At 19.8% G+C, this 17,324-nt stretch overlaps 2 protein-coding genes across 2 annotated transcripts in view; both read right to left on the bottom strand.

The window, feature by feature from the left end:
- The window catches only part of LOC122715631 (short transient receptor potential channel 5-like), a 34,885-nt gene extending 19,551 nt beyond the window's left edge, over nucleotides 1-15,334 (bottom strand). Inside the window, exons 1-3 of the mRNA XM_043937953.1 lie at nucleotides 15,302-15,334; nucleotides 14,997-15,030; nucleotides 9,940-10,073 (exon numbers count right to left, since the gene is read on the bottom strand). Of these exons, the coding sequence (XP_043793888.1) occupies nucleotides 9,940-10,073; nucleotides 14,997-15,030; nucleotides 15,302-15,334 (201 nt within the window). The remainder of the gene's footprint in view (nucleotides 1-9,939; nucleotides 10,074-14,996; nucleotides 15,031-15,301) is intronic.
- Nucleotides 15,335-15,676: 342 nt separating this feature from the next.
- Nucleotides 15,677-17,324, bottom strand: part of LOC122715651 (sonic hedgehog protein A) — a 149,726-nt gene continuing 148,078 nt past the window's right edge. The window contains exon 3 of the mRNA XM_043937995.1: nucleotides 15,677-16,362. Coding sequence (XP_043793930.1) covers nucleotides 15,677-16,362 — 686 coding nt within the window. The remainder of the gene's footprint in view (nucleotides 16,363-17,324) is intronic.

Genomic DNA, 17,324 nt, shown 5'->3' with positions numbered 1-17,324 from the left:
AACATTAAACATTAAAACTCATTTCTAATATAAAAAACATAAACAATAATATCAAAGAGAAAAATCTTCATAAATATTCATGCATTAATTTTTTTAATTTTTAAATTGTAATTATAGCAATTTTTAATATTATTTTTTACTTAATTCAAAATTACAAAACTTTCCAGAAGCAACAAAATAAAGATATGCAAACATTTATTTTGAACTCTTAACGATATTTTTAACTATTCAAAATATTCTTCTAAAATTTAAAACCAAATTCCCAAAATATCAAAAAAAAAAAAAATTTAGCAACATATTAATGTTTCCAATCTTTAAATTACTTCAATCTCCAATGTAATTTTTATCTATTTCTAAATTTTATAAAAATTTTGTAAAATCTAAGTTTTTACAATCTAAATTCTAAAACATTTAGAACTTTCACATTATCAAAAAAATCAAAAAAAGGAATTTTTTGCAAACATTTATATGTTAATCTTCTCTTCATCATTACTCTTTTCCATGATACTATCATTCGTTCAACAACGCAACAATCGATTCTTTCATGGAATATCCAGACCACGTTACACGTGTCACAAAAAGGCGTTCCACGTTTTCCAATCACGAATTCTCGTGAAATCGATTTTTCAACTTCTCTATATCTTCTCTTTTTCCCTTCTCTTCTCTCTCTTTGTCTTTTTTTTTTTTTCTCTCTTCATATTTCGCCCGTGTTCCTTTTTATAGGAAGAATGAGATGGCAACGTTTGTTGCCCAACTGCGGCACGTTTACAGAAGCGGATACCGACAATAGATCAACTCCATTGTTGCCACCGACACACCAGTGTCACAATATTCCCCGATATCCTGGCTTTTCGACGAGAACCCCGGAGATCACAATACCACCTTGTGATATATATCGGTTCGAAAGCTTAAAAACGTTTTTGCATCGAATTCCACAGCTGGTTTTGCACGCTGATTTTTCGCGTTTCGAAACGCGAATTTCGAAACAATAGTTTTGAATCACTGGAAGTGATCATAGAGGTGATCGAATGTGAATTATTGGGAAATATAATTCTTCCTTTAGAATAGGATCTTTTTAGCGCAATTATATCGAAACCATAATTGCAAGAAATAAGTAGAATTTTTGAAATAACCATTTATATAGTATATTATTAATTTCTATGTTTTATATCTAGAATGAATATGTAATGAATATGTTTGATTATATGTTGAATTAATGAATCATTAATAAGTAAATATTAGAAAATATTAAAAAATTTTTTAATTTATTATAAACCATTATTTATAATAAATATTCAAGAAAGAATAAAAAAGAAAATGAATTTTGATGTTAAAGATTCAAAAAAAAGAGAGAGATTATAAAAAAAATTCAATATAAGAAATCCAAATACTAATTTTATAACAACAATTCTTTCTTAAATTTTATCTAATTTATTAATCATTTTAATATTTTTTATATTTTTTTTAATATTTTAAAATATCAAATTGTTTGATATTTTAAAGAATTATTTTTATTAATGATTAAAACTGTCTTTTTTTTAGATGATTCCTTCATTTTTCTTTAATGTTTAATATTGTTTTTGTCAATATTACAGTTTATTTATAATGTATATTTCAATTTATAATGATAATCTCATCTTTATAAAACATTTATTATTTTATGTAATATAAATTTATATTAACGTGTTAAAAAAATATTTCTACGAATTCAAAATGCATTTTTTTCAATTGTCTTGTAAATTATATGAATAATTTTGAGGATAGCTATATATTGGTTATTATTAATTCCAAATTATATCATTGATTTGATGATTTTTGATGAGCATTTTATCATTTTCCGGTGATTTTTCATATATTTAATTGATGTACTTGGATAAATGATTTATAGTTTGAATTATTTATTTTACTTTCCTCGTTTCTTTGATTTAATGCTGATGATTTAATGTATTGTACGTTGAAAAAAGTATTCTTACGGGAATAAGTGATAAATTTATTGGTTGGTGCTATTGTTACCATTATCCACTTGCATTAGGTTAATTTGATATTATGTATTTGATTTATTTATATCTTTTTTTCTAATTTTGGATTATAAGAGTTGGAAATAAAGTGAATGGAAATAAAAGGAACTATTAATTCTTCGTTAATAAAAATCTATTTTCTAATCAATTTTCAAAAATATTGAAAAATTACAATAAAAATAAATGAAAAATAAATATTCTATAATATTTATAGAATAATGAATGAAAATTATTTGTTATATTACATTTGATAGAAAGTAAATGAAAGATTTTTTAAAAGCAATAATATGAAGTATTTGTAATTTTCTTTTGAAACAACTATAAAGTTATAATAATTACTTAATTTTGTGTAAAATTCATTATTTTCATATCATCCTTTAAAGTTAACTCTTCAATTCGTAACATATATATTTCTCAAATAATTAAAAAAAAAGTGATTATAGACAGATATTAAAAATATTCTTCTTCTATAAATATTAATATTAATATAGATATTTATATATAATTAATATTAATATATATATAAATATATATTAATATTAATATAAATATTTATAATATAATATAAATATATATTAATATTAATATTAATATTTATATATATATTTATATTTATAATATTAATATTTAATATTATAATAATAACAACTCTTAATAACAAAATTTAGTTTTCTATAATAATGTTTTATACGTCATAATGTTAATAATTATATAGTACTACTTTATATAGTTATTACTATATAGTAATATAGTTATTACTATATAGTACTTACTATAGTTAATATGCTATATAGTATATAGTACTATATAGTATATATATAGTACTTACTATAGTTATATACTATAGTTACTTTATATAGTACTACTACTTTATATAGTTGACGCGACATATAAAAATAAAATTAAAAGTTAAAATTAAATGAAAAATTCATTAATAGTAATATAAGTTATTTATATATATATATATTTGAAAATATGCAATTAAAATGATTTGAAAATAACTTGAAAATTCAAAATATCTTTTTTTTTTCAATTTGTTTTGTAAATTATCATTGCTCAAATGTTTTTAAAAGTAATATATATCTCCTATAATTTGCATACTTTTTTATTTTAACATCTATAATATATTTTAATATTAATATATTAAAATCTAATATCAAAATTTGCTCTTTCAATATTTATCAAAAATCTTTTGTAAAATTCTCAGAAACAGCTTCTTCTTTTATAGGAACTAAAGATCACAGAATTATCTGTTATTCCTTGTTTTTTACGACATAATCGTAAGTGGTGTTCGTCGTTTACATGTCGATTCACCAGAACGTTACAAGTAAAAAGAGCACGCCGACCATTTTCCTTACAAATTCTCTGTCGACCCGCTTTTCTGAGATTACTTCCAATGATTTACACATTGAAAGATTCCGAGAAGTTGAAAGAACAGCGCCGTCTTTGCTCATGTCGCAGAAAAATCAAGATAATGCAAATAAAAAGAAAATAAAATAGAGTTATTCTAAGATGAAAGAATAAGAGAATATTATTGAAATGCAATGTAGAAATTAAAGATAATGGGAAAAAAGGAAAGTAAAAGTAACGATAGAAATATTTGATGGAAAATTATTGATGAAATGCAATATAGAAACGAAAGAAAATGAAAAAAAGAAAGCAAAAATAATGATGAAAGTAAAATTGAGGATTTTAGATAAAATGCAATGAAGAAATGATTAAGGCAAAAATTAAGGCAAAAATAATGATGACAATAAAATAGAAGACTGATGAAATAGTATAGTGAAATAGAATGAGAAAATTATAAAAGAATGAAAAAAATAATGAAAATAATTAATGAAACATAATGAAGAAATTAAATAAAATGAAGAAAATGAAAAAAAAACAGAAAAAAAAAATACTGAACAAATGCAATGGAAAAATGAAATAAAATGAAAACAATATGATAAAAAAGAAAAGCAAGAAAAATTTTTGCAAAAATAATGAAATCAAAGAAAAAAAATATAATTTAAAATCATAAAATAATAAAATAAAGGAAAAACATTGAAAGATTCTGAGAGAAAATTGATTGAATGATTAGAATGCAAAAACAGGAGAAAATGAAGAAAAAAAAAAGTAAAAGATAATAATAAAAAAAAAAGTTAAAAATGTATCAAAATTGAAGAAAAAGTAACAAAAATAAGGATTATTGACAAAAATATATGATAAGAATAATAATGAGTATTGAAGAAATCAAAAGATATAAATGAATTGATATATAAGAATAAATAAGAAAGAAATTATAAGAGCGATAAAATCAAAGAAAAAAAAAAGATAAAAAACTATGAATTATAATTAAAAAAAAATAGAAATTAAAAGATCAAAAAAAAAAAAGTGAAAAAACGAAAAGAAATTAAAAACTAAAAAAAAAAAAATTATTAATATAACACTATTTTGCTTATTTATAACATCTTACTATAACAAACTGCTATTCTTATCCAAAATATTTTATTTTTTAAATAAAATTAAAAAAAAATTATATGAACTTTATAAACATTTACAAACAATCTGACTTATTCTAAGAAGAAAATGATAACTGTGCAATGGAAATGATAAAACTTTAAATTTCTTAGTTCTTTTAAAATGCTAAATTTTAAGATACTGAAGAATAATAATACAAAGAAATGAAGAAATAAAACTAATAATGAATAAAAAAAAAAATAGAAAAATAGAAAATTACTAAAGAAATGCTAACTGTAGCATATCAGAATATTTATTATTAGATGAATAAAATTCAACATAAATATAATTCAAATCTAATCTAAATCTAATGTAACATAATCTTTTTGATTCTGGATTAATTGAATAATTTTGATTAATTAAACTAAAAGTAAAAAATATATTTTTAATTAATTTTATGAGATAAAAAAATATACAATATATATTCTTTTATAAAACAAAAAAAAAATTAAGTCTATAAATTAATTCAATAACTTTTTAAAATAAAATTACTATTTATTTGAAAAAAAAATCATATTATATTATATATTATTAATTTATCATCAATATCATCAATTTTTAAGATATTCGCATTATTTTGTTCCATATTTCAGATAAATTTCGAGTTCTTTTCTTAATATAAATATAATTCAAATAGAAAAAAAATAGTAATTTTAATTTATGATTATTATGATTAACTGCTTTTTAATTTTTTTGAAAACAAACTAATATATATTAGTTAAATGATATTAAAACGATTTGAATATATTATAATTAAATAAAATGTAGTAAAGAAAATAAATACATATATAAACATTTTTCAATTCAAGAAGAAAATGATAACTTCTTTATTTCTCTTGCAAAGTAAGATTAAGTATTAGTAAAAAACTTGCTATGATTTATAATCAATAAATGAATTCATTATTTTCGCAATTTGATTGATAGTAATTTGCATCAATAATTTAATGACTAGAACATACAATAATTATATATTATACTTTTCATATCTTATAAAATGGTTAAATTAAATATTTAATGTAATGATATCGAATTAAATTCTAGATTTAATAATAAAAATTATTTATTAGTTTTTCAATTTTTTTTCATTTTCATCAAAATTTCGTTTTACAAAATAATCTTTCAAAAATAAATTCCACTGTTCTATTGTCACTAAATTAGACATTTAAACCGAAACTGGCAACAAAGAAGAAAAGAGAAAGGAAGAAAGCGAAGAAAATGAAAATATATAAATACGATGAAGAAGAAAACGAAAGAGAAGTAAAGTGCGGCCAGAAGCAGCGCAAGAATCGAAAGGAAAAAAGCAAGACAAGGTCTCGTTATCTCCGATCTTCACCCCGTCGAGGAACATGTACCCCCCGTGGAATGTTTACCCCTCCTCCGCGAGTTTCGTATCGTCCACCTCTCATCGGAGTTCCCAAAAAGCCCAACCCTCGTTTCGCTTTGATCCAGAGACACCGCCTCGACTGATCGAGATGAAAATGGAAAAAAGAGAGCATGTACGCATAGTACAGAACGTGGAAGCAAGATGGACAAGAGAAAATAAGTCGAAGAGGTGGGGAAGGAGACCGAGATGGAGGAGGAAAAAGATAGGGCGCGAGAGAAACGGAACGAAAGAAGTGCTGTGGTACCGGTGCCTCGGTGTATCTATGGCCATATTTTAGCCCGTCCTTTACAAGACAATGGTTTCAACCGAGGACCGATAAAAATTATTCAAATGACTAGTCCCGCTGTAAATTCCATCCGGGAATCCCCTTGCCACTGCTTGTCTTCCGCGAGAGTCATCCTCGATATGTAACGTGCGCAACCAAGTCAGGATGCTCGCGTTTTTGCATACAATTTAATATTTAAGATATCAGAGTCAAAAATTTTGTATTTTATCGCAACAAATGCTTGATTTGTGATATATTGTTTCAATTGTGATATATTGTTTTGTATAATTATTGTTTGATGTTGTGTTCTTTGATTAATTAATAACTATTGGATAATTTGTTTAATTAAGGAAATTTAAATTAAGCTAATTTTTGAAAAAAATGATAAATTAAGGAGTTCATTATTTAAAGAAATAAATAGGTATATTATGATTTATAGTAGATGTATTATTTCGAACATTTTATTTGATGTAATCTTTATTTAAATAATTGTTCTATGTTTAATGAAGGAAATTTACAACAAATATTTGGAAAAGTAATTAAATTGAAGAGTTCTATTTAAATAAGTAAATAACATATATTTAAAATTATAAATTTAAAAATATAATATATTTTTAATTATTATTTAATTATTTGATTAAAAATTTGTTCTTAAAAAAAATTCAAAATAAATATTGAATAATAAATATAATAAATAATTGAAATAAGTATATAGCGAAATAAGTTAATTACATTAAAATCAAATAATAAATAATAAATAATTTATTTCATAAAATGACAAATAAATTATATAATTGCATTATTTATTCATTTTGTATGGAATATTTTTCATTTTGTATGAAATATTTGTTATTATTTATTAATATAAATTATTTTTTAAATAATACTAAAAAATAATTTTAAAATAATATAATTTAAAAATTTTTCAAAATTTAAATTCAGTTTAATTAAATATAGGTAATTTCGATTAAATAAAATGTATTATTGTAAGAAATTTATTATAATTATTTGAAAAATACACTTTTTTTTATGTGTAAATGTAAATTTTAAAAAAATATTGTTATATTTGTATCATGTAATACAATTTTAAAATTTAAAATTTAAAATTTATAATTTATATTTATATAATTATATTTATTTTAAATTTAAAATTTAAAATTTATTATATATAAATTATATATAATTAATAAATTTATATATATATAATTATATATATATATATAATTTATATATATATAATAAATTTATTATATATAAATTATTTAAAATTTTTCTGTTGATTTAATTAATTTTCTTTATCTAATAAACGATTTTGTTATCATATCTTTCCAATTATAACAAATTTAAATCTTAGTAATTATAAAAAATATATTAAAATATTTAAATTATTATATTTTTAAAATAAAATTTCAGTTTTTATTCGTTTATATAGATATATTATTATATTATATATTATATATTGTAATTGCAATGATCTTTTTTCAAAATATAGAAAATATTTGTTGAAAATATTATTCCATACAACAATATAGTTTATCCATTATTTATTGTAAAGATGATATGAATATTGTAGATATTAATAATATGATAAAAATGATAAGAAACAATGGTTAATTTGAGACTAATAAGAGAAAAATTTTATTGTATTACAAAATAAAAAGTTACGAATATTAAAAATATTAATTTCTATATTATGAAAAATTGAGAATGAATAAATAAAGTAATAATTTATTATTAAGAGATAGATTTTTATTTATATTTTAATTAATATTTCTTTTATTTAAAAATTTATTTAGAAAAAAATAATAAAAAATAAAAAACTAATACCCAGATTAATAAAAAAAAAAATTTTAAAAATAAAATTATTTAAAAATTGTCAATAAAAGATAAGTATATGACTCTATTTCTTAGTATTTCTTAGTATTTTTTCATAATTATTTTTTCTTTATTTTTTTTTGTTTTTATCTATTTATATTTTTTCTTTTTTTAAATGAATTTTTCGCATCAAATATTATTATTAACATTATAATATATAATATAAATTTGAATACATAAAAGATCAAATTTCACTATAAAATATTGAATTTATATTTTTAATATTTGTTTATAATTGACTGTTTTATTTGAAAAATATACTATATGTTATAAACTGAATGTTACAAATATATTAAAATTAACAATATTAATAAAAATTTTCCACTATTGTAAATTTGATAAAATATTTATTTTTTATTTTAATATAATTTTTAAATATTTTTGAAAATCAATTCAAACTTTGATAGATTTTTGTAAACCAAAAATAACCTGTTCCTTTTATTTTTATTCATTTTAATAATTTTTATAAGTAAAAATAGAGAAAGCAAAAATAAAACAAACACATAGATCAATATCAAACTATTTTAATATAAATGGATCGGCAACAATAAATAAAACGGCAAGAACGAGCAATCAATAAGTATATCAGGAGACCTTACGACTTACCTTACCTTTACGAGAATATTTTTTCCAACATCTAATCATTGAATCATTACCATCAAATATACTAACAAATAATATCAAATAAACTAACAAAATAGAACAAAATAGAGCAAAATAGAACAAACAACTATAAATCAAATTACAAATCATTCTCATATAAAGAATCATTGGAAGACCACAAAAAATGTTAACCAAAGTTAAAGTTATGGTGTCAATTCTGATTTATATTATTTCCAAAAATCAAACACATTAAACATTTTTATCAAACGAAATAAAATTTTTTTATAAATATATAATTTTATATATATAAAATTGGAAAAATTGAAAAATTTTTTAAAAGAGATATTTGTAAGGTAATTAGATTATTCCGGTTTATATTTATCATTTATTGATACAATGATAATTTTTATCAATTTTTACCAATGAAAAATAATTATAATTCAAATAATATTTGAAAAATAATTATAATATTTATACAATAAATCGCTATTTATCGCTTGTTTGATGTTAATAAATTATTAAAAAATTAAATATACGATAATAATACATAAAAAAATTTATCAATGAATTATCAACTTCATTCCAAATATTTGATTTTTATTATTATTAACATACAGTTATTTTCAAAATTATTTAGAATTTACAAAATAAAAAAAAGAGAAATACATTTGATTTTTTTTAGAGATAGAAAATATTCGAATATATTTAAGCAAGCAATGTTATTAAATTAAAAGTAAAAAATTCTTTACAAAACTATTCCTATGTAAAATGAATTATAAAATTGATAAAATATAATAAAAATTGAAAAAAAATGATAAAAAAAAATAGTTTTGATCATTAATAAAAAATAACTTTTAATATATTTAATTATTTAAAACATGTTAGTTGTCAAAAATGATATCGAATATCAAAAAATTGTTTTTGTTTATTGTCATAAATAATTTTTTATTTTCAATTTAAAGAATTCAAAATATAATAATTTTTATATTTTCAAAATAAAAATTTACTTTTTTCTTTATTTTTCTTTATATGTTTAAATAAATTAAATTTAAGTGAATATTCTTTTTATTGATATATATATATATATATATATATATATTATATATTAATATATAATAAAACATTTTTGTTATTTTAGATATGTTTATTCTAAATATAAAAATATAAAAATCAAAATAATATCTGATTATTTTTAGAAATAACTATATTTGATAGATATATATGATAGATTAGTAATAATTTCATTATTGAATTATATTTGATTTACTATTATATAACATTTACATAAATCTTACCTGAAAATCCATTACATTAATATTGAAATCGGGATGAGCCTCAAGAAAATCTTTTACATCTGCAACATTTCCATAACCAACCAGTTCAAAGAAATCTTTTTCCAATTGTTGCAAATGTGGAATTATCACTGCAGATTCCTAAAATAATATCAAATATTTTAACAATACATACAAGATTTCTGAAATAATATCAAATATATTAATAACATGTGAATTTTTCAGTAAATAAAATAATTAAAATAAAATTAATAAAACTTGATATCATTTTGTTTAATATATAATGTATATTTTGTATAATTATATCTTCTTTAATAAATAAAATTAAAAAATTAAAATAAAGTTAATAAAACTTCATGTTATTGAATAAAAATTAGAAACAAAATTTTTTAATTTTATAGAAAATGATCTATAAGAAATTTTTTTGCATAATTGTATATTAAAGAGCAGATTATTCTTATAACCTCTAAGAATTAATATGCAAAATTACTCACCCTTGGAACGGAGAAGGGATCTTCATATTCTTCCGTCATTCTGAGCACGTGTGCACTTTAATTACGCCGGAGAAAAGGATGTTTGCTACGATTTACTTAAAACAAGTCGATGAGACTTAGCTTGACGTGTAAATTTCATGTACAAAACTCGAATAAACAAAACAACAACGATGTAAGTGAACTTCATTATATCTTTTTTTTTTAAAAATTTTTTTTTAATTATTATACTTCAATTTTTTATATATTATGAATTTAATAAAAAATTTAATAGCTTACAATACATATTTTTATTTTGTAAAAATTAAGAAATATTTTATTTTATTTTTAAAATTTATATATTAAAATAATATATTAGAATAATACATATTATAATATAACTAATTTTATAAAATTATAAAATAATTATCAGATTATTTAAATAATATTTATAATTATATAATAAATGAATTATTATTTTCTTTTTGTTGATTTTAATATTATTATTTGATACACAAAAAATTTAAATGTTAATATTTATTATTTAAAAATTAAAAAAAGATTAATTAATTTATAATAAAGTAAACCTAATTTAAAAATTAAAATTTTTAATTTTAAAATTAAAAAATAAAAATTATCTTTTTAGTATTATTTAATATAAATATTAAACTAAAATTAATTATGTTATATATTTTACATAGTTTATGTATAAAAATTTCTTAAATATTCAAAAAATTATAATAAAAAGAAAAGCATCATATATTTTATATATTTGAAATTTATTTTAATGTATACAAAAATAATATTACTTTTTTTATTATTTTACCGTATAATTTTAATAAAATTTATTTAAATTTATCAAATTCTTAAAAAAAAGAAAGCAATCACAAGACAGTAGTTTTTACTTTCTGTTTAATGATTTAATTAAATCTACCGATAGTATATATACATAATTTATAATTTGTTTTTCCGCTACATACAAATAATAATAATAATAATATAATAATAAAATATAATATAATATAATAATAATAATCATTATATATATAATATAATAATATATAATAAATTTGAAGATAACTTAAGAGTCAATGAAATAACCGTTCTAAATCTAACGTGAAATAATTATTTTTAATCAATCATAGAATCGTCGATTGAATCAATTTTTTCATTGAATCAAATATGCAATTTCTATGCTATGTATTACTATGTATATATCCAAGGAAAATTCATTGTTTTTTTTATGAATAGTTTTTAAATGCAGCAATTTTAATACATAAACTGTGAACGTTTTTATGCATTTATATTATTATTAAAAATTTAAAAACTTATAAAATGCAAAGAATATGTTAAAAAGATATAAAATATCCAAAACAAAGTACATATGATATTTAAAAAATAAAACAAATCTTTATTTTAGTTTTATTTCTGTAGTAATATTCATAAATATTTAATTTGCATAAACATTCGCAGTTTAATAATATGGATATGAATTAAAAAATAAAGTCCAGAAAACGCAGCATTCAATATTCAAAAGAGAAAGAAAATGACAATTAGTGACTATGTACAATAACTTTTTTTTTTTTCCTTTCCTTTTTTTGTTTTTTTTTTTTTTTTTTTTTTTCTTTAAAGCGCATTTATAACTTTTTTTTTTTCCTCTTCTAGAAAAAAATCTTCCTGTTCTAGAAAAGATAACAGGATTCCTAATATTTTTTTTAGAGATTGAATCCTAATTTTACATTCGTGAAATTCGAATTCAAAAATCTCAAAATCTAAAATATTCATTCCTGTTCTTCTTCTTTTTATTTTTTTGATTAATTAAAATTTTTATAAGTTAAAATCTTAAATTTTAATTTTTGAAATTTTTAAAACTTTGATTTATAAATTATTAACTAATCAATCTTTTAACTTGTAATTAAATTTTTTTATTATATTTATCTCAATTTTCTATACATTTTTTTTCCATATAAAATATCATTTATTAATATTATATTGTAAGATTAAACAAAAGTTAAATTATTATTATATTATTTAAATAAGAAAAAAGAGAATTTCGAATTTTAAAAATAGAGAAAAGATTTTTTCATACTTTTTTTATATCTACTTTGCATATATATGCATATGATAAATCAAAAGAGCAGAAAGAAAAGCATCGATTGACGAAGTAACGCATCAACATTTTCGTTTTAATTTCTATAAATAATATTAAATTTTAAATCCAGATGAATTTAAAAATTTTTTGATTGAAAAGTACAAAATTTTAACTTCAATTTTGAATAAAAAAATCTGGATAATGATATATAGATAAAGATTTAAAAAGGATAATACATTATAACAAATACGAATTTGTCTCTGATTTGGTTCAACAATTATACTTTACAGTTTGATATTATTTGAAAGAAGAATAAGATTTTCTTTTGAATAGGAATTTATAGTACGTCCGAGAAATTATAACAATTTAAGTTTATCAAAAATAAATATTGAATTTAATAAAATAAAAATAGATTATTTATTATATTTTTAGCATTTATGTGTACTATACATTAAAAACGCATAAAATAAAATTCATTTAAGAAATATTCAAAATCTTGCACAATTTTTATATCAATAATTTTGCATATTTATGATAGTTGAAGAAATGATACTTTTTAATTTTCAATGGTTAGAAAAATAATTACAGATCTAAATATGGATGGCATATAAAAAATATTTGTACATACTCTTATTCTTTAATAATTGCTTTGTTATCATGTTCTACATTTTATTTTCATATCATTTAATTTTTAATATAAAATATGAAATATATTTTGATATGAAATAATATATAAATATAATTAATTTAATTAATATTCAAATGTATAATAAATATAATGATTTATAAGTACTTTTTATAGCCATTGTACATATATTTTTTAAATTTTTTGTATTAATTTGTTATTTGAAGCTTTTCTTATATAAATAATAACATTGTAATAATAAGTGGATTTTATATATGTAATTTATATATATCTAAAAATTGAAGAAATTGAAGAAACACAAGTTAAAAACTTTTCCTATATTTATACTATATGCCTAAGTGTAAAGTTAAAATATTCTATCTAGTTTTTTTTCATTTTTCATGATTTATTCTAATATTTGAAATTTCATATATATTTTATATGCTATTTTTTAAAAGTTACAAAGCTTTGAGTATCTTAGTAAATATCTACAAAATTTGAAAAAACTATAGATTTCTTAAATATCTGGAAATACTAGATAGTTTATTTTAACAAATGACAAAATAATATCATAATAATAAACAAATTTCATTTAAATAAATTCTTCATACTTTCAATAATCAATGAACTAATTATACACAGATTTAAATATATTTTTAAAATATTTTATATCATTTCATTATTAAAAACTTTTCCTGTACAGATAATAATATTATATAATAATAAACAAATTCTATATGAATTCCTTTGACTTTCAATATATTTTTATAATCCTTTATATCCGTTATTAAAAGTTTAAGAAATAAAGAAATAAAATCATGTACAACAATGAGACGCATTTCATTCAAATATATAGAATGCAAAAGCATAAAACATAAAGTAGTGAATATGTGAAATTAATTATTTCATAGAGCACGAATCAATGGAAATATTTTATTGCATAAAAACAAACAACTTTTCTACCCATTTTTTAATGGAAAATATGAAACGTGATAGAATACATAAATTCTGCTCTATGTCTACATTCCACGATATATAGAGCCTAGAAACACTTTTTAAACATTTCATCAATCATTCTGTCAAACACATAAATAAATTTCAAATATACATTACTGATCAAAAATTTGAAATCACTTTTCTTTTTAATATTGAACATTTTTTTATTTTAATATAATTTATGAAATTAGATATCAATAGTATTTTTATTTATTTTATTATTTTTGATTTTTGATGAAAGAAGTTTCTAAAACTTAACATAACTTAATCTTACCTGTTAACTGTGTTTGACAAATATAAAGAAATGACAATTTTTTTATATTATGATAATATACTATTTATTATAGAAAAAAAAGAATTATTTTATATTACTTAGATTAAAAATTTTAATGAAAATTAAAATATATTTGTAAATTTAAGACATTTTAAAATATAAAACAATAAAAAAAGAACAATAGTGAAAAAATTCATTAAAAAAAAATTTACATAATGTGATTAATAGATATAAAATATTTACAAAAGTGCTTTGTTGTATTTAGTTTTTTAAGTATTTTGAATATAAATAAATTTTTTGTTTTTATAGAAACAAAATCTATTATTTTTTTGTATATTTAATTTTTCTTATTTTATTTTATTTTTTATTTTATTAAAGAGATTATATTTCTTAATTTAGTCAAGAAATTTCAAGCATAATTTAGTCAATTTAGTCAAGCAATAAAATTATTTATTTTTCGAAGAAAAATCTATTCATTAAAATTTAATTTAATTTTATAATAAATACAGTCTTAATTTTAATCATAAATTTTTGAGATATACACAATTAACAGGTTAAATATTTGGATTTCTTAGAAGACATTAATGATTCCAAATTTATCTAGTTTACACATAAGTAATTTATCGACGAACTTGTGCTAATCGAATTCTTCGTAATCTAATCTAATTGGGTCCTGTCGTAAATCCATTTCAGAAAACACTTCACGCAGTCGCATGTTCGTCTCAGAAAGAAAGAAAAGAGAAAAAAACAAAAATTACAATAATTATATTATATACTCGTATTGTACACATGCTATACTAAGAAAAAAGCTTCGATTCTTTCTAAAGCTTTATTTTAACTTGTCCAATAATATATATTATACTACATGTCACTCGGTGAACGAAGGTGGGTCACTGGCCAAAACAAACATCACTTTTACATCTACGACATAATCCACGCATCAACTATATTCTTCAATTCTATTAATAAAATAAAAATAAAAAAATAAAAAAAAAAAAAACACTTCAAATTCAACTTATCTTTTTTCTTAAATGGTCTTTTCCATTCTTCTTTTCAAGAATCACAAAGTAAATTACATTGGATAGACGATCCATTATAAACGATCCATTATAGATGATCATCTGATTGATTTTCTTCTAATAACCCTGTATCCTTAGCTAAAAATTTTCAATACTTGTCTTTTTAAATCTTTTTGAATCACATGACACTATAGGGTTATTTTAAACGTGTTTCAGACAAAAAATCAAAAAGAGGTTCTCCTCTCGATTAATGTGATATCTAGCTCACTGATATAGCATTTTTGTGGGTGTCACGTAAGAAGAGACCCAATAAAGAAAGGACGCATACCAGAGGATGCCTTCTTGCTTCGTTTTCGAATTTTGCCTTGCGTCTTGGTACCTTAAATCTTCACCGCCGAAAATCCTCCTTTCGAAGAAGGATCTCATATTGCTCCATAATCTGTATGGCAGAAACGCGAGATGAGCTATTTCTTGGTTGTCCACAAACGCGTAACAGGAAGCGACCACGTCATCTATCAACACTGTTCCTTCAGTCGTCAGAGGAGCGAAAATGCCCTCTTCGAGGACTAACTGATTGTCGATCACTTTGTCCCATCTAAGACGATGTTGCACTTCGATCTCGTTGGATGGATCTCTCACTAAGATCTTGTCGCCTAATTGAATTCTGCCGGCAAATACAGTTGATCTACCCTCAACAGGAACCAAATGAGCCGGTGTAAGAGTGAGTATATGGCCAGATTCAGTGGTTAGTCTAACGAATTGTCGCCTTTCAGTTAAAGATCTGTCGAGAAAGGCTATTACTTCGCTATATACAATGTCACCATTAGAATCGAGCGCCGCGATATGGTCGCCAAGTCGAATTTGATCTAGTCTCTTCATTGAACCGTCTGAAGTTCGCACTAAGCTCTTGCCTGAGAAGCAACCTCCGGATTTCGCTGCAGATGAGGATTCTGAAAGTGAATAATTAGGTTAGTTTGAATATTTAGTAACTTTTTATACGAGAAACAAAAATTTTCATATCATTTTATATTTTATGTGCTCTTTACTTTTAATAATATTTTTTAAGCATAATAGGTTATATATAATGCAATTTTTTTTTTTTAACAAAGTATTTACAGAATATGAAATATAGAATGAAATAACTTTATTTCTGTTATATCGCTTTATCTTATATCGCTTTTTATCTTATTTCATATAATACTAACTTAAATTTATTAAAACAAAAAATTAATTAAATTAAGAATTAATTAAATTAAAAAAATTAAATTAATTATAAATTATTTATAATTTAATAAATAAATTTCAATTTGTTATTTTATATATTTTTTTTTGATTTTTAGAATTAACTTTCATGAATATATTATTAGGATTACTTATATATATTTCTAACAAAATAAACGATTTTTCAATTTAAAAAGAAATTTTTAAATACAATCGTAAAATCATAAAATTTATTAGAATTTTGACAGAACAAAGAAAAATGTATGGAATGAAATATTTGTCATAAATAAAATCAAATAAAATGCTATAATGAAATTATAATATTTATAATCACCATCATCATTACTATAATGAAATTATAAATTATAAATTATCTTAGGATATATTTATATTGGTCTATTCAGAATAATATTAATAGAATTTTAGCAATATAATTTTTATTTAAATAAATCATTAAAATTTTAAAATCATTAAATAAATCATAAAATATATATACAGTTAAATAAATCTTTAAACTACATATATATATATTTTATATGCTGCTATTATATATATATAAATTTTTTATTTGAATTGCTTTTAGACTATTTTCTATTTTTAGTATTACATAATATTACATATTTTTATTAAAATAAATTATTCTATTTTTATAATTTTAAAATTAATATTAATAATATATAATGTAATATAT

The sequence above is a fragment of the Apis laboriosa genome, unplaced genomic scaffold (assembly GCF_014066325.1).
Source record: "Apis laboriosa isolate Shangri-la unplaced genomic scaffold, ASM1406632v1 scaffold39_cov144, whole genome shotgun sequence".
Classification (NCBI taxonomy): domain Eukaryota; kingdom Metazoa; phylum Arthropoda; class Insecta; order Hymenoptera; family Apidae; genus Apis; species Apis laboriosa.
Note: the sequence above shows the minus strand (reverse complement) of the source record. Positions and strands in the feature narration are given on the sequence as shown.